This window comes from Symphodus melops (genome assembly GCF_947650265.1).
Source record: "Symphodus melops genome assembly, chromosome: 5".
Lineage (NCBI taxonomy): Eukaryota > Metazoa > Chordata > Actinopteri > Labriformes > Labridae > Symphodus > Symphodus melops.
The window spans coordinates 21,393,064-21,419,494 of record NC_136695.1 but is presented as its reverse complement, the minus strand read 5'-3'; the positions used below and the strand labels follow the sequence as shown (position 1 = coordinate 21,419,494).

The 26,431-nt window shown below is 40.9% G+C and overlaps 3 protein-coding genes across 4 annotated transcripts; 1 reads left to right on the top strand and 2 right to left on the bottom strand.

Moving 5' to 3' along the window:
• Positions 1-193: 193 nt before the first annotated feature.
• cdc42ep5 (CDC42 effector protein (Rho GTPase binding) 5) lies at positions 194-6,265 on the bottom strand. The gene is made up of 3 exons (XM_079342817.1): positions 6,220-6,265; positions 2,838-3,083; positions 194-2,030 (listed from the first exon to the last, which is right to left on the bottom strand). The coding sequence occupies exon 3, from the start codon at positions 2,026-2,028 to the stop codon at positions 1,159-1,161; it is 870 nt and encodes a 289-aa protein (XP_079198943.1). The 5' UTR covers positions 2,029-2,030; positions 2,838-3,083; positions 6,220-6,265; the 3' UTR covers positions 194-1,158.
• On the top strand, positions 5,338-14,770 carry leng8 (leukocyte receptor cluster (LRC) member 8). The gene is made up of 15 exons (XM_079342804.1): positions 5,338-5,737; positions 6,301-6,433; positions 6,790-6,927; positions 7,082-7,159; positions 7,294-7,717; positions 8,019-8,190; positions 8,288-8,458; positions 8,624-8,872; positions 8,971-9,135; positions 9,252-9,546; positions 9,690-9,791; positions 9,914-9,982; positions 10,086-10,215; positions 10,311-10,518; positions 10,612-14,770. The coding sequence occupies exons 1-15, from the start codon at positions 5,697-5,699 to the stop codon at positions 10,772-10,774; spliced, it is 2,538 nt and encodes an 845-aa protein (XP_079198930.1). The 5' UTR covers positions 5,338-5,696; the 3' UTR covers positions 10,775-14,770.
• On the bottom strand, positions 12,988-26,109 carry rbfox1l (RNA binding fox-1 homolog 1, like). Of its 2 annotated transcripts, XM_079342816.1 has the most exons (12): positions 25,701-26,109; positions 21,654-21,890; positions 18,821-19,000; positions 18,649-18,702; positions 18,475-18,567; positions 18,318-18,387; positions 18,136-18,195; positions 17,913-18,048; positions 17,788-17,827; positions 17,631-17,698; positions 17,234-17,315; positions 12,988-17,160 (listed from the first exon to the last, which is right to left on the bottom strand). In XM_079342816.1, exons 1-12 carry the CDS (start codon positions 25,785-25,787, stop codon positions 17,116-17,118), a joined length of 1,152 nt encoding a protein of 383 aa, XP_079198942.1. In that variant the 5' UTR covers positions 25,788-26,109; the 3' UTR covers positions 12,988-17,115. The 2 variants fall into 2 exon arrangements, with proteins under 2 accessions (XP_079198942.1, XP_079198941.1); XM_079342815.1 differs by having other exon boundaries at positions 17,913-18,195.
• Between the last annotated feature and the right edge of the window lie 322 nt (positions 26,110-26,431).

The window sequence follows — 26,431 nt, the reverse complement described above, 5'->3', positions numbered from 1 at the left end:
ATAATTTTTGTGAGCACATTCATCTGTTTATAGTTTTCCAATGGAAAGGACAGAACGGCTTGATTTCAGGAAGTGGTTGTAGGAAAATGCCTAATCGTCTTAAGATTCAATAGTTTCCCTTTGTGCTCCAATTTCACCCTGAAGTCATTCCTGAAGGGAAAAAATAAAAGACTGAGCCATCACGGTTTGAATATTTAAAAATCCCAATAAGTGTTTTATTGTACTCGCAGTAATCCTTTTGGAACCACGGGATAAAAAAGTGTTTACATCCAGCATTGTCAAAAAGATGAACATAATGGTCTGTCCCTCTTACAGCAAAATGTAATGCATTACTTTTTCTTTTTTTTTTTAATAACAAGCAATATATAAGAAAGAGACATGTACATTAATATGCCACTGGTGATGATTTAAATCGGACCCTTGAATTCCCAAGATTGTCTGAGCATGTAAGTATGAACCAAACGGCAAAAAGAAAAGCTTTGGTAAGTTAGAAACATTGTAAATCGCTGCAACAAGAAAACGGATCAGATTTTACGTGGACAAACGTCACACTGTCGGATTTGTAATGTGACACATTCACAGTATTTAACTGTACACAGGATTTATTTCCTCATAAAGGCTCTGTGGTCAATTTGTAAAGCTTAAACGAGACGAGAAGACCTGAAGGCTGTAATAAACATGCAATATTAGATATAACTATTAAGACACTGATAAGGCACAGGGTATAACGATGAATGCATGCAGCTCTATTTGAGGCATTAAATGTTGAGCACACGGCAAGTGTGCTCTTAAAATGGCAAATGTAAGACATTAAAACTTTACAATGCAAACGTAGTAATTAAGCTTTCACTGAGAATCAATATCATATCCAGAAGAACGAAGTCCAAAGTGCTGTTCACCTCTTTGTTATTATCTAAATAACACCTTGATACATCTTTTGCAAATCTGTTACCCATGCAGATGAAACACTAAACGTCTTTTCCAGTTGAGCAACATCGTCACACTGTAATCTTCCATTAAGTCCTTAGGAATCCAGTTTGCATTTTTTTAAGCCTCCCATTCAAATGATACTGACATGATGAGTTTAAGGAAAATACAGTATACGCGATTTAGTTGGCAGCAAAGATTATCTTTCGAGGGGTAAGTGTACCTGCCACCCTATAAACCGATTTCATCATCAAACTCATCTTCGAATGTGTAGCCCTTTCCTTCCTCCTCCTCGTCCTCTGAATCAGTCTCTGAGTGGCCGCTGTCCACCCTCCTCCTGTCCAACGAGGTCACACCTTCATACTCTGAGCTGTGTGATGAGGCGGGACTAGGTGGCAGATCTAATCTATGATTGGGGATCTCGGTTTCACCTTCACCCCTTGTTGGACTATGACACTCCAGCTGATCCTCATCCTGGAAGTTGAACCCTTGACCCTCTTCCTCTTCAGATGCGTGGCGAATGATCTCCTCTCGTTTGTCACTGAATCGTACTTTTGGTCGTAACCCCTTTGGCTTGATCCCGTTCCCATCTGGTATCCTGCTGTCTCCCACCTGGTTTCCATCCAAACTCACCAAGTCCTTCCCGTTCAGCATGTTTACAGACATCTCACTGGGCCCTTTTCCTTGCTTTGGGCCCACTGAGGAGGGGCCGTTTTTGAGGCCGAACACATCCTCCTCATTGGAGTCAAGCCCCAAACCGTCCATCACACCTAGTACATCTCCCAACATGGACGGGCCCAGGTCCAGGTCCAGGTCGAATGAAGACACTGATTCAGAGTGCTGAAGCTCGTGGTTCTGTTGGCTTTCAGAAGCATCCATATGAAGATCACTGTGGTTGTCTGTCACCTCAGGCTCAGCCGCAGATCCTCTTCCTCCTGGGTCATTGCTGGCCTGGCTAGGGCCAAGAGTGGAAAGGAAGGAGGTGTCCCCAAAGGCGTCGCCTCCCCTCCCAATGTGCATGGTATGGCGAAAGTCACCTAATGGGGCGGAGATCATTGTAGGATCCAGCCGGGGGGCCCGGGTTGATTTGTGCAGTGGCATGACTGTTAGACCAAATCAGAAAGAAGGCAACAATTCTTATTTAGGAGGGATGGGTAAAATGACAGATGTGATCCTCTGAACAAATAACATGGCGTAAATAATGTGCAGAAAGCAAATCAAATACATCCTCCCCCAAGGCCTCCTGATAAGACTGGGTAGCTGTAACACTTAACCACGTTGTGCAATATTGGAGGAAAGCAATGAGCATTTTGGCACTGTGAGGCTTTGACGGCCATGCTGAGACTTGTACTTGAACACACTGTGCAACGCTAGCACATACTTTCCTCTCCCTTCAGGGGGTGACTAGACCAAAACAAGATGTTACTTTCTCTTCACAACAAAAAAAATAACTATATCATTGACAGCAGACATTGAGCTGAACTGCTTTGGTGGGAATACTATTCAAATTTCAGCATGACAAAAGTAGGCCAAAAAGGCAACACTTAATCACAGTCAAATTGCGCGAAAGCAAATGTGATCTATTTGATGATTTCTAATGAACTAAGTAACTTTTTTTTTATTACGATTATCTGAAGCCGAAGTGGGCCTACATTTAAAAAAAAAAACTAAAGTACGTGTGCGAAAGTGTGAGATATATTTGAGAGGGGCTTTCAAGGCCTATCTATACCCTGACAACTTTCTAATGTTAATGAAACAGTTTAATTTATTGTTTGATAAGTAATTACCAATAGGAAGCGCACGCGATGGTCACACTTATTGACAAAGTGGCGAAGGTATCGTTCAGATCCGTGTTAAACTAATCAAAGTGAGTGAGCGTCCCCGACACATGAAAACAGAGGGAAACTTACTTTAAAGACAATATTCTTATCTTCGGTCGGCTCCCTCTCCAGCAGTATCCAACGCTTTCATCTGGCTTTTGGCTTTTCGCTTGTCTCTCTCTCTCTCTCTCTCTCTCTCTCTCTCGGCTTTTCCCTCGCTCTTTTTCTCGCCGTCGTTTTTAGTGTGAGTTTTCTTTTTCTTTCCAAAGGGATGGGCATGGGGCGAGGAAGTGACGCGACACTTATTGGGGAGCGCTGGATCAAAGAAGCTGTCGACTTCAGCAGACATGGTTCAACATGACGAGGTCAACAATCAGACAGGGCTCCATATGGAGGCATATGTTATATTTGTAATTAATAATAGGATCATTTAAATAGCAGGGAATAAAGTTTTTAAATGTGCAGTTAACTATGACTAAATGCTTTGTCACAATGTCTACTTTAATGTTATGTAACAATGTAGACATAAGGCTGTTGTTCTACTTCTAAAAGGTGTTATTGTATTTTTGTGGGGGGGGGGTTTTCTCAATAAACGAAATCACTTTTCATTTTACCTGGCGCTCTGTTCTGTAAAGCTGACATGTGGAAGGTGTCCTCGAAATAAAATTGATCATCAATTTAAAAATTGAACTTCGCTGAATTACACTATCAAAGTGTCTAAAGTGGAGCGGTGTATCGCCAAAGTGAGACTAGCTCTTTAATTAAAGGTAGAATATTATTTTTGAAATATGAGGCTGAACTTGTTTGTTCTTTCAGTTTTAAGATGGCAATCTTAAAAGGAAATATAATAAATTAAATAGCAAAAGTTACTTAACTTGTCTTAACCAGGTAGTTGAGACTGAAGTTAAACCTACTCGGCCTATATCTATCTATCTGATAAATAACAGGCTACACACACTTTGCAAACGTGTTAGTAATTTTGGGTGCAGAACTGAATATTTAAAATAAATTAAATTGCCTTTGTCCGTTTGAACCAAAGAACCAGATGATGATTAATCGTTTTGTTGTTGTTGTTGTTGTTGTTGTAATGAAGGCCAGGGTATCAGACCTTAGCTGCTGCTAAGGTATATTTGTTTGTAAGTGGTTCATGTCATTTAATGATTATCAAAATGCATTTTAAATATGCATTTTAAATACCAGAAGCCCTAAATATGTGCACTTTTGTGACTGGTGAACATAAATGCCAATACTGCTAAAATCCCTAAATTAGACATTGACCCCTGGACTCCCTCCCTCTGCCTGGGTTACACATATTTCTATTAAAACTCATGCTATACACTCATAAACTCATACACCAGTACACAAGGCGGCCAATGTAACTTCACACTTAAATTGCTATGAAGGGTTTGACTTCAAGTCTACTGCAATTACAGTGGAATGCAGACAGTGAAGCAAACCACTGAGCTGACGACAGTTAAAGGGTATCAGTCTGACGCATGGTCACCAAATAAAAAATACCCTATATTTAATCACACAAACAACCAAAAGGCTGAGTAAGAAATCCAGTATTATTGGAACAATAAAAATACAACTGGAATTTGGCTCAACAACAGGAACGGAGTGGAGATGTGTTAGAGGAGTCCATAATATCCAGCTTCCTCCCTATAGGGTTAAAGAAACAAGCACCACCAAACAGCAGGTACTCATACAATGGTGCTGGCTCGGGAGTCATTGTTTATGAGATCTTGTCACAAATGCTGAACATATTTGTGTGATGATGTAGCCCACAAGACAATTGTTACAAATTATTCATTCAGCAGGAACATTATGTCATTCACTGTGGGAAATGGCTCGGAAATTACACTCAATACAGTATCTCATTCATTTGAAAGTTGTGCAATCTCAACGTAGAAAGGATATTGCCTTTGAAAGAAAGATAGTGTTGAATGTATTTGAATTAAGAAAACTGAGGGGGGGTTTTTTGTTGCCATTCTGGTATTTTTTTTATTATATTGTAAGTTAAAAAGGCACTAGTCTATATCATTATTTATTAATATATATATATATATTAGAAAATTTAAACCTGTTGTAGGCTAAACATAATTTGTACAACACTTCGAAAAGATCTGGATGATTTTGGGGTTCAAGTGTGGGAGAGAGTCACAGGAAATGGGCTCATCTCTCTGGTACGCAAAAGGTCAAACAAACACACATCCTGCAGCTGTGTGTGTGTGTGTGTGTGTGTGTGTGTGTGTGCTAAACAGAAATATAATGGGAAACATATATGAACAACAGCGAGTAGGCCTGGATGTTTATACGTTATTACATTTTTTTAAAGAAATATAATAATAACTTGGTACCATGGACAGAACGTTTTGTTGAAATAGTTTATTAAAGATTAGCGAGAGATAATAGGTTACGCATTGGCGAAGTGGTGATATATGCTGATAGGCCTATTATTGAGAATAGATTCACTTATTCAGAATGTTCAAAAAGATTTGCGGACGCAGAACTTAAAGTAGGTGTCACCACCACAGTTACCGATGTTGCCTGTGAGAACAAACTCAGGGCTTAAAAAACCCTCCGTCACCGTAGCGTCACTGAGCCTGACTAATTTTACAGATCTGCCATTTTGTGTCTCCACCATCCGGTCCGATCAAGTTGGTAGTCAACGACCAGGGAGGCGAATTAACCGAATTTGACTTACATTTTCAAGTCAATCAAGTGCATCCTGATTTAAAAGATGCTAGAGTTAGACTTATCTGCTTAGAAGGTCACAGTTGCGGTCGGTTCAGTGTATTTTTTTGTTAGTTAAACGTGTCAGACTGTATCTTGTTTACCTTTTACTTTAGCAGGAGAGCTAACGACGTTAGCACTGTCTCTCGCTAGCAAGTCAGCTAGCCCAGCTAGCGAACAACTGCCGCAGCGTTAACTGTACACTGTGGCGAAATGGCGGCGAACACGGCACAAGCAACCCCGACATCGAACTGGTAGGTCTCCGTCACAGTGCTAAACATCAGCCATCACACACGTTCAATAAGTGTGCCTACATTAAGACTGATACTCTTATATGTGGTGTTTGTTATTTTAAGTAGAAGTGTCTTCCAATAATCTTGTTAATAACCGCAGCACAGCTAGCCAGATACAGGCCGATGGTTTGGTTAATGTCAAACGTAATAACGACGTTCATTTGACTGTATTGAAATAATTTGTTTGTCATTGCTTGAGGAAGTTAAATGTATTAAAGTCGAATGTAAACAACGTAAATCTCAGCACCCTCCGACATTGTATCTTTGTCTGTTTATTGTAACTGAAGGCCAACGGTTTATTGGATTTCCTCTTCACAGATTAGACGCTGCTTAACTCAATTACAAACATTAAACAGTAGCTGTCCTGAATTCAACGTTGTTCTTCTCATGCCTGCTGTTGAATGTCATTTTCATATAGTTTAATGTAATGTTAGAATTATTACCATTAGGTTAGTTTTGGTCAACTTGTTGTAACTTCAGTTGTTAAAAGATTCTCTTGACAGGAGTTGTTACGTTTTTTTCAGGTCTTATGGTGCGGCTGGAGATGCCCAGGTTCACGAGAATCCAGAATGGGAGAAGGCAAGACAAGCACTAGCCTCCATTAACAAGAGTCAGAGCTCAGCTAAATCTGCACAAGCCAACCAGACCACAGCAGAGGTGTGCCTTTTTAGATTTTGACATATTTGGTATTCGATTCAGTCTACTACGCTGATCCCAGATATGAAATCATGTGATCGAAAAGAAAATTTGTGGAGGAGAAACATTTCAAGAAATCCAAATTGTGAATTATCCTATTCAAAGATGGCGTGAAAAATACATCAAAAACACTTCTCAAATGAACAATATTAAACGATATCACCCAGTTTGTAGTTACAGCATGAACGCATGCACCTAATTGTTATTTGATGGTAAACAGGTCAGGCATTCTTGTTGCAATGTCTGTGCCTCGGAGATGATTTTCTGTCTGTTCTGAATAATACTACAGAGATGTGTGTGTATTGGCTTCATTTCAGGCTGGTCAGTTTCAGCCAACAGTATCCGATTCTACTGCCATGCAGCAGCCGCAGCAGTACTATCCATGGTACCAGCAGGCTCAGCAGCATTACCCTGGATACACATACCCGTACAACTACTACTACCCAATGGGTCCAGTAAGTACACTGAAGAACTTTCTTACTTTAATAACATCTCATTCTGAAACAGACACACACCACAAGGCTTCCATGTCAGATAATTACCTTAAATAGTCTCGAATAATGTCAGGCAGTGGCAGTAGTGACAATACATGTTTTTCTTTATATCCAGTATGGCGCTGCATATCCACCCAATCAGTATGGCGTACCACCAGGGTCATACCCAGGACCTCCAACCTCTAATGGACAGGTACATGCGAGAAGTTGTTGAAATCCATAATCTTAATTAAGATAATTTTTTTTAATCCGACATTTCTACAGAGGAATTTTAAAAAAGGTTGATTTTAGTGAAACGTAATATTTTATTGTCTTTTCTCATTTTAGCCTCCCCCTGTACCAGGAATGGAAGACCAGTCCTCCAGCTACCCCCCTCAACCACAGCCTCCTCCCCCTACTACACCCCAACCTCCCCAGAGCCCGACCACATCAGACAAACCACCTCCTCCTCCACCCCCACCTATTCCTTCCCAGTCAAACTCCCAGTTCCCCCCTCCCCCTTCTCCAAATTCCTATAGCGCCAACAACTCAATGTCATACCCACCTAATGACCCCAACCAAATGCAAATGTACAACCATTCCCAGGCAAGGCCCAACTATGGACAGGGCTTCCAGGCCCAAAACGCCTATCAGCCCTCTCAGAATACCCCGCAGCACCAGCAGCAGCCAGGCCAGTACCTGTCAGGGCTGTGCAGAGGAGACAACAACAAAAACCAAAAACAAGGACAGCAACTGTGGCACCGTATGAAACGTAAGATTTACTCTCATCAGGTAGTCTATGTATAACATTTTCCACAGAGTTTGTTGAAATGATTATAATGTTTCTCCGATGTGGCTTGTCCTCCATATCACAGATTCAAAACTTGCTTTTCAATACAATATTACTATTCTTGTTACGACTAAAACTAGCAACTCTACATTAACTTCATGGCAGGATTGAGAAAATGATTACATAAAGAGAACTCTGAATTTAGTAGGGTTTAGCCAGGATGAAAACATTCTTATTTAGTTTTCATTTCCAAGTTTGACTTTTGTTGTTGTTGTTCTCACAGAGGCACCTGGGACGGCTTCTGTGAAGTTCAATATTTCCAAGAGGCCCTATCAGGTTCAGTGTGGTCCAGTTTCCAATCAGTCTTTCCCTCCCGGCGAGCAGCCCTCAGGGTTAAACCCATCTCCTTCCTCCCCAGCGAGTGCATCAGCTGCACCCCAAGGTGCTCAGACAAGGTGAGAACTTTTTGATATCCCCAGATTTGTATGTTTTTTTTTTTTATTATTCTTTCAATCCTAGAATTGTAGCCTCACACAAAGTCTTTCTCTCCAGGCCCCAGGACTGGCCCCAAGCCATGAAGGAATATGTCCAGCGCTGCTTCACAGCCTGTGAAACAGAGGAGGACAAAGATCGTACAGAGAAAGTTCTGAAAGAAGTTCTGCAGGACCGGTTAAAGGACGGCTCTGCCTACACCATTGATTGGACTCGTGAGCCGCTACCAGAGTGAGTTTAGTGTATTCCTAGTTTGTATATTTCAGTTATCTAAGTGTTGACATTTCCTTATACAGCTTCAAAAAGTTGATTGAACAGACATATTTTCCTTTTATTTGTCTTTTAAATGTCGTCGCCTGCTGGTTGAACTTAAACATTCGGATGTATGTTTTATAGACTGAAGGCCAAACAATCACGTTGGGAATCAATTCAACCCCAGAGGGCGTCCGATGGCTCAGTGTGTCGCGGTGGAAGTACAGCAGCCGCAGCTTCCAGAGGCAGGGGCGCTGGACATAGACTTGGCCACTACAGAAATATATTTTCCCAAAGGAGTCCGTCCTCTAGTTCCTCCCATTCGTCCTCCCGCTCCCCGTCCCCCTCTCATGGCCGGCACAGGGACAGAAGCAACCAAAGGCACAGGCGCAGGTAAGACTGTTTTTCCTTTGGTTGTTCAGGATTTCTTGAGTTTGACCTTCTTTTGTCTTTATTATGATTTTTTTTCATGTCTCGCGTCTCTATTCCAGTGATTCTGGCTCCCAGTCTGACAGCAGCATCTCCAGTGACCTCCGACCTCAGCTGTCAAGACGAAGCCAGAGAGGAGCCCGCGGCCGTGGTAATGACCGAGACAGAGGACGTGGAGGTGGAGAGAGAGGACGAGGAAGAGGAGGAAAGGCCAACAGAGGAAGAAGGTAATTAACTTGATATCTTTCATTTTAATTCCTCACTGTTCTTTCGGAGAGGACTTAGTGTGTCCCACTATGAAACGGTGATAGATCGTGATAAACCACAACTGTTACCCCCTTAGAAATATGGACGACACCAATGCAGCCGCTGGAAAGAAGAGGAAAGGCGGCAATGCCGGTCTGGACTTCCATGATCCCAACAGAGAAGCCAAGAAGCAGAGCAGAGCAGCTCGGTTCCACAAGCAGCTCCGCTCCGAGCCGCTGGTTCTGTCCATCCACTCGCTGGACCTGCCTGACGGAACTCAGGAGGGTCTCAGCTGGGAGGACTGCCCCATCGTTGGAACATGCCAGGACATCACAAAGCACTACCTGAGGCTCACCTGTGCCCCAGACCCCTCCACTGTCCGCCCTGTGTCGGTAAGTTGAATTCTTAGCAGTTCTCAGTTATTGTTACCAATAAAGGGAATGAGTATGTAAGCAAATGGTTTCATTGCATTTGATGCTGGAGAATCAACATTTCTCCTTGGCTGATCTCGGTCTGAACTCGTTGTGTCCCGCAGGTCCTGAGAAGATCTCTGCAGGCTGTGAAAACCCACTGGAAAACCCACCAGGAGTACACCTACGCCTGTGAACAGATGAAGTCCATCCGACAGGACCTCACGGTTAGTTACCTTCGTACACCTTACTTTCCTTTTCAGCCTACTCACAATGGCGGATTTCTAGACTGGGTTCAGTTTGTCATCCTCCTTTTTGTATGTTTACGTTTCTTCCGGTGTGTGTCCAGGTCCAGGGAGTTCGTACTGACTTCACAGTGGAAGTGTACGAGTGTCACGCACGCATCGCTCTGGAAAAGGTGAGCCATTGTCTCTTTGTGGAAGAAGAAGAAAAAAAAACAGGGAGCAGCATAAAGGGATGACGGTGCTTTTAGTTTTTAAACTACTTGCTTTTGTCTTTAGGGAGACCATGAAGAGTTCAACCAGTGTCAGACCCAGCTGAAAGCTCTGTATAAGGAACATCCCTCAGAGAACATCGGAGAGTTTACAGCCTATAGATTGCTGTATTACATTTTCACTAAAAACTCTGGAGGTATGCCCGTGTTGTATTTTTTTCTCTTCACACATCACATCAGTGTTTTATTTCCTCATGTTAACTTTGGCTGTCCCTCCTCCTCCTCCTCTCAGATCTGACCACTGAGTTGGTATATATAACCCCAACACTGCGGGCAGACGTGTGTGTGGCTCACGCACTCGCACTCCGTGCTGCCTGGGCATTAGGAAACTACCGCAGATTCTTTAAGCTGTACCTTGAAGCCCCCCGCATGGCTTCGTACCTCATTGACAAGTTTGTAGAGAGGGAAAGAAAGGCTGCTCTTCGGGCCATAGTCAAAACGTAAGAGGAGTTCTTGAAGCATGAAGTACAAAATGTTCTCCATTTTAAAGCCTGTTCTGATCTCTGTGCCTCCTCTTTCCCTTCTCTCCACAGGTTCAGGCCTGATGTGCCGGTGCAGTATGTGCAGTCCAATCTGGGCTTCCCTTGTTTAGATTCCTGTATGAGCTTTCTTAACGGGCTAGGTGTCTCATTTACCCCAGCTGACCCCCAAAAGATAGACTGCAAAACCAGCACAACTGCCTTGGCTGCTTCCTAAGGGATGGAGGGGGGGGGGGGAGGGGTGTAGAACCAAAAAGGGTGGGATCTTTACATATACAATGTAATGCACTTGAGAGTCCTCAGCCAGTACAGAGTAGTTTGCAATCCTAAAACTCTAGAAGACCCATGTAGAGGGATAGCTGCGACATTACTCTGCAGCTCGAGTCACATTTCTGAACAACAATGTGATTTTTGACGCTCAGATTACAGTTTTCTACACAAGTCTGCACATACAGTCTGACTGAGATAGACATGTAGCCCCACTCCCATCACATCGAACAGCATTGACAAAGACAGACCAGTGAGGGAACAGTTCAGATATCAGATGATCCATGCAGTCTCAGCACAGAGAAGCAGATCAGAGGGGCACTCGCTCGTCATGGTTCCTGTTCCTTTCTCAGCATCAGATGTCAAAGCTAACAGTGTTTCTGTCATGTTTTTTTCCTTCCTCAAGTCAACAGCGTCAAGACCCTGAAGTTACAAGCCTTGTCCTGCATAAAGGGAAACGCTAGAGGCAATTCTTCAAGTTGTTGATTCAGCTGTCTCCTGTTTGAAGCAAAGCTGCGCGCAAATCCTCCAAAGAGACTGTGAAACAGCAAGGTGAGGAGACGCCAGCAGTGTGAAAGAAGAGTTGGTGGTTTGTATGTCCTGCCCTGCACCCCGTTTCCTGAAGGCATCTAAAGTGGTCCTCTCATCCTGTCCCTTGTCCCTGATTTTATGGCCCATAAAAGCAATGGACTAAAGTCTTAAGTCTTTTTCCAGATTTAATACAGAAGAACTTTTTGGTCAGAAGCGAATGAAATAGTTGGCCAGCATTCGGGGAAAGTCTCCATCGGATGGCATTGACTCTGTTTAAGAGAACGGATACAGGCTAATGTTTATCGTCAAGGTGATCCACCTCACTCCTCCGAGCTCAATGTTGAGGATCCAAGCATCCTGAGGAAGATGGGAAATCTGCCTCCCACCAGCCTCGGGTTGAATTTCTGCCAGCACCTGAAATCCAACAAATCCCTCCGTCCACACCAGCTGTCAGTCCAAAGAAGGTGGTCTCCAGGTGAATTCACGGTATTGGAGCATCGTGGGGGGCAAAAAAAAAACCCTGCTGCTGCTACAAGAAGGATTATCTACGAGTGGTTTGTATGCAACACGCGCCTCTGTGTTTGCACTGCTGGTAAGAAAAAGGACTTCTCTGGAGGAGCCGGACGGAACAACAGAGGTGTTTTCTCACATTTCTTCCGTCTTGAATGTTTTGTCGTGTGTTTAGTGGACGGCAGTATTGGCCTTAAAAAATAGTGGTGTCCGAGAGCACATTATAAAGAGAATAAAGCGCCTCATGTTTGACAGATGGATTAAGGATCATAATAATTGGACAATATCCCAAAATGCCAGATACCAAGTCAGTAATATCAGAGATGTGTTCCTGCACAGATACATGCTTCCAGTTTAGTATTTAAATTTGAACAAGTTTTACACTGATGTGGACAGTCATGAAATAAAGAGAGGAGACAAATGCTTTTATGTCCATGTATCAACAGTGAATTAATGTTATGAAATAAAGCTGAAGTTTATCGTCGTTCTTTAGAACAGAAAACCTTCAGCCTGACAGACCTGTAAGAGGCAGCAGACTCGTAGTTGGAGTTCTCTGTGTGACTTATCCTCAGGAAGGTTTTTTTTTAGTCTCAGTCCCTACATCCGTATTGATCGGGGTGCGATTGTCTTAGGTGATATTTTGTGTCACAACACTTAAAAAAGGTGATGAACCAGCTCCACAATAACAGAACGCTCACTTAAACAACAACAACCCTCAACGCAGACTTTCCTTATGCCTCACTGTTTGCCCTCTCCAGCTGTGCTGAAGTGTAAAGCCTTTTTTTTTTTTTTCCTGCATCGCACATCCGCTTTAATTCAAACGGTATTGGATTAGCTGTGGAAACATTTGGTCCTGAGGGACTTGAGGGTGTGATGTAACAGACTGAAGATAAAGGAGGCAGGCTTAACCTGTCTATTCAGTATATGGCTGTAAATATTGTATGATAGTGCTGTGGTTGCTTTTCAATTGGTGCATATTGAAGGGTTTTTTTGTTCACACATGGGTAAGTGTGATTTTTCCTTTCTTTTTTTTTTTTCTTTTTTTTAGCTCATTGCTGTGAATATGTAAACTTAGCTGCAGGATGACGTGGTGGAGTTGAAAACCGCTAGATTTTTTTCCCCCCCCACAAAAAGCCTTGACAACATTTGGAAAGACCTTCAAACCAAATTGTGGCAATAAGTCATCTCCATTTCCAGTCGTATTTAAAATGTGCTTGTCAAAACTGTCCTTTCAGGCAGAAGGATGTCTTGTTTGTTATATTTGGCAGATGGTTCCATGTAAAGCTTGTACACATTCAGTGGTGATTGGGACCTTCATTTCACGTACACAAGTAATGTTAAGGCCTAGCATCAATGAAAAGCTTTCTGTCAGGCTCCTTGGGAAACCTTGATTTTTAGATTTGTTTTTCCAAACTGTTCATTGTTGACATATTTCAGCAAACTTCTTGTCTTAACAATGATCTCAACACCTTTTCTTTCCTCCCACTTTCATTTATCTCAACCCCTGTCCTCTTTGCTGATCCCTCCCCCCTCCCCCCCTCAGTTCCCTACACCTTCCTCTCACACACCACCAGACTTCTCATCCTTCAGCTCCTTGTAGCGCATTGCGGGAGAACACAGGAGTGACAAGTGGGCGAACAACCACCTCCAGACGCCGCCAGCCGAGGAGAGTGAATTGTGAGCAATCCAAGTCTTGGTTTGACCCACTGAAGTCATACAGCCAATTAAAATACATGGGAGCCTCACTCAATGAAATGTGGAAATGTCCTTCTGTTGCTCATGTGATTCTGCTGCTAAGACAAAGATTTCAACAGTTTTTCCTCTGCAAACTTAAACCTGTTCAGTTTGAAAAGCAATGTTGAAGAATTGACAGTTAATATGTGCTGGCTTCTGTTTGTCCAGATGCATATTATGCGTCTTTTGCTGAATCCCTTGGACCCCCCTCCATACAATGTGAGCTGGTAATACTGGTCGTTATGATCATCTCTTTTTCACAATCGATTTGATTTGGAATAGTTTAACGTTTGTGCCAGATTGACAGACATTGAACTGCAAAAGAGCATCTTGTGTCTGGACATACTGAACATGCTGTTACCCATCAGATTTTCTTTTTCTTTATAGTCCTAGTCTTTAATAATTAACTAACTTTTTTTTTTTTTCTTTTTTTTTTTTTAATTGCTGGTGTGTGCTCCCATGCCAAAATAATATTTGGTTTCTTACCATGTGATGAACTTCTGTTATTTGTGTCAATGTAAGATTTTTCATTCCTGACTGAAGTGTAAACATCTGATCTCTCAGGTTTTCAGCATTGACCCAGCCCACAATGTTTGCTTCTTTTTATTTTTTTCAAGTAGAAAATTCCCCCGTTAGACGACTAACTTTATACATCTTCATTTTGGATGCTTTTGTGTTTTCTCCCTCTGACGCTTGATTCATGTTTTCAGATTGATTTATTTTGTTGCTCCCATGTTACAGATACCAGTCTTTGTAACTCATTCCTATTTGACACTAGAACTGCCATGTCCCTCACTTCTACGACCTCTTCCGCCCTGCTTTCCTTTCTAAATCATCTTCCTCTGATTATGTCTTCACTCCCTGCATGTTTTCCTCTCCTGCTCTCCCCTCCAAACCTTTTTGTCCTTTTCTCTTTCAAATAGTTTCCTTTAACGTTAAGTATGTTTGTGACCGTTTGCCTTCTGTGCAACAGTCACAATCTCTAGTAAGTATTGTTTCTTGTGTAAAGCTTTAAGTTTATGTTGCAGCTCACTAACAACTGAAGGTTTATCAGCTATTCCTCCACCCTGTCCTCAACCTTCACTTCTCTACAGCTCTGACAAGACAAACTGCCATTTTGTAAATATTGTGTACATTTTGAACAAAACAAATAAAAATACAAGTATGATAATCATCCTGTGTTTTCAAGTTATCTTGGATTACTGAGGTTTAGGATAAAAACTGGAAAAAAGTCAAGTTTGATCTGGAGAATTTATTATGGAATAAGCAGTTCATCTGTCATTGAGAAGAGAAAGGGCTACTGTTGTTCAATGCAGATACACTATCCATGTGTTGTTTTAGTTTGTTTGGCCAACGTATATGAAACACGTCATGAAATGAATTTGAAGTAATTGGAAATGAGTTTAAAGTTGGCCGCTAAAAGATTCAAGACAGTACTAAGAGAAAAAAGGAAAAAAGATTTAAAGCAGTAATTCAAGATGACTAAAAGACAAACAACAGTAGTTAATTAAAGATTTAAAAAATGCTTTGAAGTTAATAAAATGTTAAAAAAAACATTTTTTAACTTAAAGATTTGTAAATTAAAAAAAAAAAAACGTCTGGAGAAATAAGTTAAACAGTATATACTTTAAAATGATAATTCAAGAAGTTATTCCCCTCTACGTGTAGTTCTGTGTCATTAAAAAGTGGTTTAGCTTCATATTTAGTGCTTTATTGATTTGATCAGCCCAAACTAGAGAAAATGATGCAGAAAATGTAATCGTGGTATAAAAAAATTCAACAAAATGCAGGAAATTAAATGTTCTTTGCTTTAAATGTCCTCACAAACCGTCAAATAAGAACATTACAAATATGAAACCTAAAAATAAAAGCCAGCTAAGAGCAATGGAACAACTGCAGATGAAAAACATTGAACTAGAGGAGATCAAGTTAGTTTAAATTATCTTGACAGAGGAAATACTGAAGCTACAAGACGAGGAGTAAGGAGCTAATTCAAGGACGAGAAAAGAATCCTATAAAAGTCAACAGAAAGAAATGATAAATATTATGCAACATGCAAAGGAGAAAGTTTTAAGTTTTGTTAATAAGAGAGAAGGGATGAAAGTCCAAAAGCAAGAAAAGATACAAAAAGTATGGAAAAAAAGTAGGAGTGTACAACTACTAATAATAAAGAAAAAGTTGATCAATTAAAAAGTTAAAGGACTATTGGAGCAATTTATATATTAGAAAATGTGTTATCTGTAGAGGAACACAAAAAGTAGACAAGAAGCATTAAGAAAAGAAATTAGAAATAAATGAAGCAGGAAACAGGCTGAATACAAGTATAGAAGGAAAGAAGCTCTATTAGTTTTTCAAACCTGACTGACATAAAACTTATTCCTGAAACATCAGGACAGATCAATGAAATCAAAGTTTTTTTAATCAATGAAGGACAGAAAAGATGGGAAGAGAAAAACAGGTTTTATTCAGAGGTAACCATCAAACACACTGAAAACGAATGAAATAGAAGCAAAGAAAAGGCAGAGAAGAAAATGATCAATACAAGTAGAGGAGGCATTCAGCAACTCGGATAGAGAACACAAAGAAGGGGACAGCAAAGAGTGAAATAAGGCACAGGAGTGAAGAATAAAGCAGAGAAAGAATAAATCCACTTGGAGACAGTTATAATATCTGCAGCATACGTACTGTGTTTAGAGGAAGCTGTCTTTGGGCCTTTAGTCCTCAGTTTGTTAGTTAGAACAAGTAGCAAAAGACAGATTTTCAATGCCAAATCCAAGTGTGGATTTAAAACCGGCTTAAAGCAGTTAAGAAAAAATAAAAAAAAAACATCCTTGGAGGTGAGGTACAAAAGAAACAGAAGCTAAAATATATCTAAGTGAGGATTCGCAAAGAATAGAGAGGTGAAGTTGGAAGAAAGCTCTGCAGAGTGGGAAAAAAAAGTAGGATAAAGAAATGGGACTGCTGAAAACGTATGCGAGGTAGATTGTTAGAAAGGCTAAAAAACAAACTAAATTCAGTCCAAGTCCAAACCAACATTAGTCCTGTGTCTGTACAAATGAAACCATAGTCACAGCTGTCTCTCAGATGATAATTTAAGTGTTGATACACGACCTGCCTCTCACACACGCAAAAACACACACACACACAAACAGGCACAAATAGACTGAAAACACAGATTGAGCAAATAGCTATCATCAGAAATACGTCATGTCATTAGCTGTTGTACAAATGTTTTTTTGACCCGTGATCGTAGATAGTACTCGCAAAAAAAAACCAATTCTCACAGTATTCTTGTCTTATATCCTCCTCCAAATAAGTATTGATCATTTCAATAAGTCCTACAGTATTTACAACCTCAGTCCGTTTAGTCTCTCTAGGAGAGGTAGCGATGGTGATGGGGCGAATCCATTCCCACATTTACAAACTTTAAGGATCTTATCAGCTGTCCTGCAGTGTCCATGGATCAACGATCCCCAGAGTTCTTGAGGGATGTCATCCCTGCCCTTGCCGGTAGTCTCAGTACGGCGTGAAGCGATTATATCCTCCTCTGTACAAACTGGCCTGTTGACAGAAACAGGTGTGAGCAGACATGGTTGCACATGTAACACGATAGCCTGTGTGGGTTTTTACTCACCATCGTACCAACTCCATAAGTTGTTGTTGGTCCGACTGAATGGTGATAGGGATCAGCAGCTGTGGTGTAGACCCGTCCATAACTGTTCAAAAACATCAGAAGAAGATGTGAATTTCATTTCAGAAACCCCTTAATGTTAATGTTTTTTCTTTTTCTTTTCTACTGCTTATCTTGTACAGTCCAACAATTTGTAGTTCCTATCCTTGGGAAAGCTGAGGCTTTTACTGAGCAAATTAGACATTATATTCATGATCACCATCATCATATTTATTGCCAGACTCAGAGTGAACAATGTATAGGTCTATTTTTAGAACATGTCATCTAGAAGAGATCAAGGATTAGTGATGATGTGAAAAACATTTCCATAAGAAATGTGAAGACTGTGTGTGATGCCTACCCATCACTGTAAGCTGCTGTGGCAGCAGATGCTGACTGAGCCACTCTGTAAGCTGCAGGATAGCCTCCCTGCACCGGAAAAAAACCCACTTGAATAAAGATGCAACACTTTAAATAACTTTAACATGTAGTTATGATTAAAATGAGAATAGACTTACATAGACTTCTGCTCCATAAAGCCCATCCTGATATACAACCCTGTTAAAAAAAAGGGTTAAAAACAGTTAAGCAGTGACTAAAATGAGTGCAGACCAGGCAGTAGCACTTGGTAATGGAGTGTTACCCGGGATACGCAGGTACTGCGGCAGGTGTTGCTGCAGCAGAGCGGATCGTGTTATAGACTGCTCGGCCTCGACCTCGCAGAGCAGAGCCCCTGTAGGCCAAGGTGGGAGTTGCTACAGGATAAGGGAAACTGGCAACTAAAGAGAATAAAAACAGTATGAATATGTGAACAAGTACAACAAATGTGATCTCGTTACAATTAGAGGTTACAGAGGAGAACTCACCTGTATAGAGTTCTGGTGCATACATTGCCCCCATCATTGGGTTGATCTTCCATCCAGAAGCTACAACAAAATAAAGAGGACAATTAGTTTCATGTCTGTAAAGGTTCTCAGGCATCCAGGTCACAGTGATTCAAGAGTTTAAAGAAAGTTAAAACCACAGATATCATTGAGGTTAGTCGTACTTGAAAGTTCTCCATTCACAAGGGGCGTCTGGGGCTTCTTGGTAACAACTCTTGCTGTTGCATTGTTAACCTGGGAGGGCACAGAGCAGAACAAATGTTAAAGGTATGCAGAATATTAAGGAGGAAATCTAATAAGAATAGGAAATTCTCTTCTCACCTCAATCTTTCTACCCTCCACAATTGTCCCATTCAGCTTTTCCCTAGCCCGGTCCGCCTCAGAGGCACTTTCGAAGGTGACAAACCCGAAACCCTGCAGGATCACATAGTCTTACTCTTTGTTCTGTTCTTAGACGTAGTTTTTCAGCTCTTGTCATTTTTCTGTGATACTCACCTTTGAACCCCTCTCATTGAAAATTATTTCCACATCGAGAATTTTTCCAAATTGCTGAAAATGTCAGAAAAAAGTAGCTCTGTTGAGTATAATTTTCTCAGTATAGCTTACTCATATTGACAACAGTAATATTAATGCACTGTGATGCAGACAGATGGTGAGAATTTTATACCCCAAACATCTGGCGGAGGTCTGGGTCTCTGAAGCGAAAGGGGATGTTGGAGACATGGAGGCGTTTTGGCTGGGCCTTACCTGACCCCTCCTCCTCACTTCCACTTCCTGCTCCGCCCCCTGATGACACCGATACGCTCAAAGACTGGGGGTCAGAGGTCACGGTGGCCAAAGCATCCTCCTGACAGTAATAAAGTATGAAAACAGAAGTAGGAAGAGAAGACGGGGCATGCATGATGTGGATGGAAGAAAAATGGACGGAAAGGAAGGGGACGTGAAAGAACAAACAAAAACAGAAAGATGGAACAAAAAGGATGGAAAAAGAAAAGTATGAATGAATGAATAGAGTAGGTGAGAAGATAAAAAAACAGAGAGAGGGCATCAGTAGGAAAGAAAAGAGAGAAAGAAGGAAAATCAAAGTGAATTCAGACATAAAATTCAGCAACTTCTGATAATCATTTCATGTCTCTAATAGTTCAGTTGCTTTGCATCACATCATTAGGCAAAGATCGTTTTCATATAGTAAAGTGATTCAAACAAAAGAGCATTCAGCAACCAGTGATCCCTCTCAAGCTCTTTACAATCACAATAAATATGTATGTATCTGCCTATAATATTACTTTCAATCAAGCTGTTGCAATAAAAAGTCAAATTCGGGTTTATCTCCTCTCAGGAAAAAAGAAATGTGTCTAAATTGTCTGATGATTACTCGTGTAATATAAGCAGCTGTAATATTCTGTAAATACACGTACAACTACCCTCATATTAACCTCATTAAAATGTAACCATGCAGAAAAGAACCAAGACCTAATGTGCCAAAACCAAAACATTCAGTCTCCCACAATGCACCACGATGCCAGTGTGTGCACGTGTATGTGCATGGATATGTTGTTCAACCATTGCAAGAAAAAGAATTGTTAAAGACGTGTTTGTTTTAGACAGATGAATAAGTCCAAACAAGAAGAAGAGAGTGAAAAGGTCTGCAAAGAGAATATACAATGAGCTTCAGCAGTGAGAGCGAGAAAAAGAGCAGGGTGCATTGGAAAGAACTAAGAAAGCAGAAAAAAATTACTGGAAAAAAACGCTGCTATGTGAAAGAAAGTTGTAGTTATGTATGCAGAGGTCAGGACTTAAAGACGTAGGATTATAAGCATTCTACCAAGAGGCAGCTTTTTAAGAAGGCCTCAGTGAACAATGCAAAGAAGGTGCACAAAAAGCTTGAAAAGGGTGATGGGGAGGAAGGCAAAGAAGGCAGAGTTTAAACTGAACATTTCAAAAGTGTCAGTCTGGGGTCACGGTGCTGCTTTTCTGCCAAGGGTTAAAGATCATTTGTCAAGGGACATAATTAATGAGTTGGGGATAGACAGAAAAAGAGACACATTCAGTCAGGGGAGTAATTTACACAAATAAACTCACACAGGCCACTGGCTCACACTACACTGGTTTGCCATAGCTCACTATATTGTCAGCACTGTCACATCCACCCAAACACACCACAGACAGGCCACAGGGGAAGGGTGACAGGGAAAAAGAGTTGAGTTGGGTGGTGGTTTCATGTCACGATGCAGAATAGTGTTTCTGGACCTGAGCGATATTTCAGAGGGGGAAAGGGGGTCATCTGGTCAGCCTCCCCCTTGACCCCCTTCCTCCATGGCGACGTCTCAACTTTCCCCACACGAAAATCGGCGCAGACCCAAGTATGTCAGGGGCTCTAGTAATAAAATATATAGATGGGGCCACAAAACACCATTTATAAGAGGAGGTAAAGATATGTATAGCAGCAGGACCACAAGCCTGCCACAAAGATCAAACTAAACCCTTTGACCTTGTCATAGTGGACATTTTCATGCCTGAAGGTCATTTGTTTGTTATAAACACTGCAAAAAGTATCAAGACTCTCTTCAGTCTTTGTTTCACTAGCAAATATACAGTATATCTGATGATAGAATATTTCAACCTGTTTCCGAATGCAACCACGTTTCCAAGGATTTTTTCCACATGTGCTGAGTCATGCTAGCATCTTTGTGAAGCTTTTATTAGCGTAATGTTAATTTGAACACAACATCATGGTCACGATGTCAACATGTAAATGTATAAACAAGTAAAATATTTAACATACAGTTCAACATTTTAAATGTAGCAAATTAAGTTTATCTTGAGAGAGTTTTAACATGCTAAAGCTAAGTGTATTCTGCACACATTACAGCACGCTTAATCTTAGCTTTTTGTGTTAACATGCTAACATTTTAGACCCAGAATAGGTCAGAGGATTACAAGATGTGTTTTTTTTAATTGTCTGTGGACATTGAATATATTTGTATATATTTTACTAATCCATCAAGCTGTTCAGACTTTTTATTAAAGTCTGGTTGAATATCAAACATAATGCTGGGGGTTTTTTTTGTTTTTTTTTAAATCATTGGAGACAAGTTTTTATTGAAATCAGGTTGAAATACTATCATACGATCACTATCAAGTTTACACTTATTCAAGATGATACACATGACAGATCAGTGTACATATAAAGTGTTAAATATAACACAGACTGCACAGCAACAATCTGTTTTATTGGTATCTAAATAAGACATGGAAGAAGAAAAGTAGGGATTTATTTTCATCAACAAACACCCCCCCCCCCCCCCCCCCCCCCCCCAGTTTGCTGTAGTGTGAGCTGCATTCCCGTATATGGACAGCACAGTTGAAGTGGACTCTAAATATAGACGGAAACTCTATCTGGCCATGATAGGACATGTGGATGTACTACCTGTGGCAGCAGGGCTTCTGTCACATAAAGGTTGAGAAGATCTTTTCAGTAGGGCATATGTTGTTCTTACCGTGTTACTGGATGTAAGAGCCTCTACCCCGTCGAGCTGAGGGCCCTGATAGACTCTTAGCTGAGGGTGTTCAGGATACTCTGAACTGGCATGTACAGAGCTAAAGTCCAGAGGTGGCAGTCTGCCTGCAGATGTTGGCGGGCCTTGACCTGGAGGAGGATATGAAGGGGGAGGTGCGTAGACCTGTTGCAGGGTGGGGTCACCACTGCCGGGGCCGGCCTCCTGTGTGGGGCCTCCCTGATGAGGAGAGAGACAGAGAAAGGAATCAGCCCCTGATGACGGGCAAGGTATCAGATGTCAGCAGGATAAACATAATAATCACAGTGTAGGTGTCCTTCAAGCATTTCTCTTCAGCAATAATAAAAGGCTGTGATTTTGCATGAATAAATCATGATGTGATGTACAATTTCTCACATATTGTAAATTGTTGCAGCTCTGTGAAATTGTCCACTCCTCCTACTTTTTTGTCAAACACCAAGTTAAATTTGGTGAACAGGTCTGAAAAGGGGTGTGAAGCAGGAAAAACCCCAGCCCCCATATACCCACATTATACCCACATCCACGTCTGCATACATAGCCTCTATACACCCTTACATTATTACAGTTCCTTAAATTGTCCAAATATCCATTTCGTTGTTAAAAAAGATAAACAATTAGAATTAACTTTATAGTGCTGTTCTACCTTTGGTTGCAATATTAAAGTTATGCTTCTGCGTCAGCAACTTAAACCATATAATATAAAACACAATGTATTACTGTTCTGCATAATGACAATTAACTACAAAAAGCTCCTTTTGACATTTGGAAAACTTGAGTTTTACTGGCTCTGTGGTAGTTTTAGAACTTTTACAGCCCTCTAATTCTGGTTTGAATGACTGTAACTTTGACTGAGACACGTGAAAATATCTCTAAAATAAAGGTTAAATTCAGTCAAATCACCACACAAAAAACATTCTTATTTTTAATCCTTTAAGTTAGAAACGGACAGGCAGAGCTGAGAAAAATTCATGTTGGCAAAAAAGAGACCTCAACAGTACAGAAACAGAAGTGAACAACAACTCTACTGTAGACACAAGTAATTTAATAAGTTAGAAGCCAAAACATTGTCTCACCCCTTCACTGCATTCCTCGATCTCTGCTGCATTGTCCAACAACTGCAGCATGTTTTAATGCCAGCTGACCACCCGCCTACTGCACCATAAGTTCTACTCATCCACCAATCACATCAAACGATTGCCACTTACCACTGCTAAAAGACCAGGGGTGTGTGTGTGGGTGGGGGGGATACACCAGCTGTGGTCATCTGTAATTGTCAATCACAGTAACTGCCTTCACTTTAAACACACACACACACACACTCTCTCTCTCTCTCTCTCTCTCTCTCTCTCTCTCTCTCTCTCTCTCTCTCTCACACACACACACACACACACACACACACACACACACACACACTCAGTGCAGATCGCAGACAGAGCTCTTCCCTAGATGAGGTATTTTTGAAAGTAAATGCTCCCTTCAGTTGCCAGTCAGTACTTCACACTAAAGGTCAACTCTAAGAATATCACTTAAAGAGGCCAACTTGATTTTACTACTTTTACTGGAACATTTTTCCATCAATACATCCAAACGATTCCCCCTATGTGGAATAAGCTTGGTTTGGTGATTACTACAGGAATTTCAAATGAAAATACGCAATTGTAGTTTCTGTTATGAATGACACCTGAGAAATAATAAGTGAAGTTATCTGGCAGTCTGAACACTTTTCTTTTTTACAGATAAAATGAACACAACATTTAAAACCATAATAAGCGAGCTTAGAGCTGAGATTGGTCTATTTTGTTATCTGTGCTTGAACCTTGCTAGTAGTCTCCCCCTCTTTTTAGACTCTACATTAGCAAAGATAAGATAACTGGCAGCTGGGACCACTCAGTCTGTTTACAAACTGTTCCTTTAATTCTGTTGCAGTTATTTCTATTCCATTGTTCTCGGTTTCACTTCATCAAAGGCTTAAAGCAGTTCCTCCATCACTGTATACTAACAGACTGATAAATACACATGCATTCGTTGCCATGTGAGCGAGATGCCACAAGTTTGTCACCCAACTTTAGGATTTAGAGGGATCTACTTTAATTATAACCCAGCTGCTGCAAAATGAGAGAGATGTAGATTTCAGATCTTATCATTCAGAAGGACTTGGGGTAAGACATAATTATGGTGGGTCAAGTTCTCAAACCCAAAACACTTCAGTCTCTATACCTTGAAGGGTTTCACTGCATTAAACTAAGTTGTTCTTGTTTCTTTTAAGTAATTATCGGCATTAGAAAGATGAGAGATATTTGTTCAGTCTGTCAAGGGAAATAATACACTGCATATTATTTACAGTTTATGTTCACGTTCCAAGTCTCTATGTTTCATTGAAGCACTGAGCCTGGCAGGGAGAGAATAGACTGCACTACAGCTTTGCGTTTGCTTTCTTTCTGTTTCTTATAACAATTCATAAGAGAAGGAAGAACTTCTTCTTTTTCTGGAGACCTTACATGACGAAATAATTTCAGAGCAATCCCGCCTGGAAAGAAGCATTCATCTTGTTTGTTGTTGTCATTGTTTCTAAGTCTGAACACTTTGGTATGAAGCTGTAGTCACTGTGATTGTGAGACTTTCGATAAAGATACAACCAATGTGCGACCGTCTCCACCTTTCTGAGTCTGCCAGATAATAAAGGGACATATATTGGAGATAACACCCAATCAGATCTCCTGCTTTACATCCCAACAAACTACTGATTCAGTATGACAGCGTCAGCAGGCGTAGAGACACTGTGTCCCCATGCTCCTCCTGGCAGGCTTTTTTTTAATATCCATTTGTTCCCCTTTTCTCTCGTCTCTTTCCTCAGCTGTCAGCTCAGGACCAGAGGTCAACTGCTCTGAGCCAGGTGCCTGCTGGGACAGCTGCCTCAGGATTTACACAAACAGGCTGCGATGTTAACTGCAGATGTGGCCTTTGAGTGCTGCTGACTGAGTCATAAAAGTTAGCCAACACATACACGCTCACCAAATACTCTCCTTCTCACAAAGGACTTTACTGTCTTCTTTTTTTCCTAATCATGTTCCTGTGATGATATTTAGAAATGTACATGTTTGCCTTTTATCAAAACAAATATGAAAACAGTACTGAAGAAAGAGAGACAGAATGCAGAGACGGACTTGTAACAAATCATTACTCTTTAAACAGATCATATAGAAATTCTGGGGAACAGCTCCCTGAATAATTTTACAGTACCATGAAGTTTTACATTTTAGAGTAGTAAGAAGTCCCAGAATTTTCTGGAATAACAAAAGAGATGTGAACAGCATACTTTAAAAAGCTGTAACAGTTAGAATTGAAATGCAAACACGCAGGTTTCCCACCTATTTTAAGTAGTTGACTCCAAGCAACAAGATAGGTGACAGATTATCTGCTCAGGAAAGGAGGGCTAAAAATACAGCTGGTGTGAAGCACAGAGACAAGGTAGACAGATACCAGATGCACTGTGGCATTAATGGTATGTTAGGACACTTACACATGCACGCTTTACACACACACACACACACACACACACACACACACACACACACACACACACACACACACACACACACACGCATGTAGTGCCTGCTGGCATCAGTGATATAAGATAACCCCTAATGTGTCCTTACTTTAAAATAAATAACAACTTTCGCAATCTATGTACTTCCCCATAGGCCGTGACTCCTTAATATGTTATCTCTGCATAAAATGTAAAAGTTTCTTCAAAACAAGACATCACTACCCAAAACAAGATTTAAGATGTCACTCATTCAATTATGAGATAATTCTGTTCTCTTTTACATCCTGAGCTTTGTTATAGCCATCAGGGATCAAGCTTTTGGGATGGTTTATATGTGACACTAAAACTCATGTATTTATGACAGTAAGTGAGTAAGTGTAAGGGCTGACAGAATAAGATGTTTAAAGCGATTCATAAGAAGAGCAATTCTTGAGTTTTGGGGGGAAATGGTGATAGTTTACCTGAACTATGCTTGGGTAGCATGTGGTTGTCTGTGGATAGACAGGGAGTCCATAAGGCTGGAGAATCACAGTGGGTGAGGAGAGCATGGCCCAAACACCACGCACGGGTAGACAAGAAACGTTGAGGATAGGAGGAATAGAAAAATCACAGCAGAGGAAAGGTTGGTAAGCACACAGGAAAGGCAGTCAGGTTAGGGAAGTAGAGAGAGGAAAAATCTGAAAAACAAATCCGAACAGGAGGAGAAAACAGATGATCCAAGTGGTTGAATAGAAGGACGTTTATGACTCTATGGGCTCACAGATGGGTCAAAGAAAAAAAACCCACAAAGTCCTCAAAACAAGGGCGATCCTGTCCCGAAAAGATGGGATAAAGAGCAATGAAACAGAAAGCAAGTGAGCGTCTGTTGATCATGCAGTCTGACAGACAGAAACACATGCTCACAGGGTCCCATTTCAGAGTTATATAAATAGTCACTCATGTCCTTCTCTCTGAGTTTACCACCTTAGCACCCTTACTCTTTGACATGCAAGATTTCATGTTACACACTTGTACAACAACAACAACATATTCAACTGGACTTGAGTGTTTAAAAAAAGTCATCAACATATGTGAAAGCATGAAGCATATTAATTATACAATCAATGAACAGTTCTTTAAGTCATGTATGAGGCAATGTTTGCTGTTTAGACCGCTGTCTAATTATATAATTATAATTTAATTTTACCCTTAA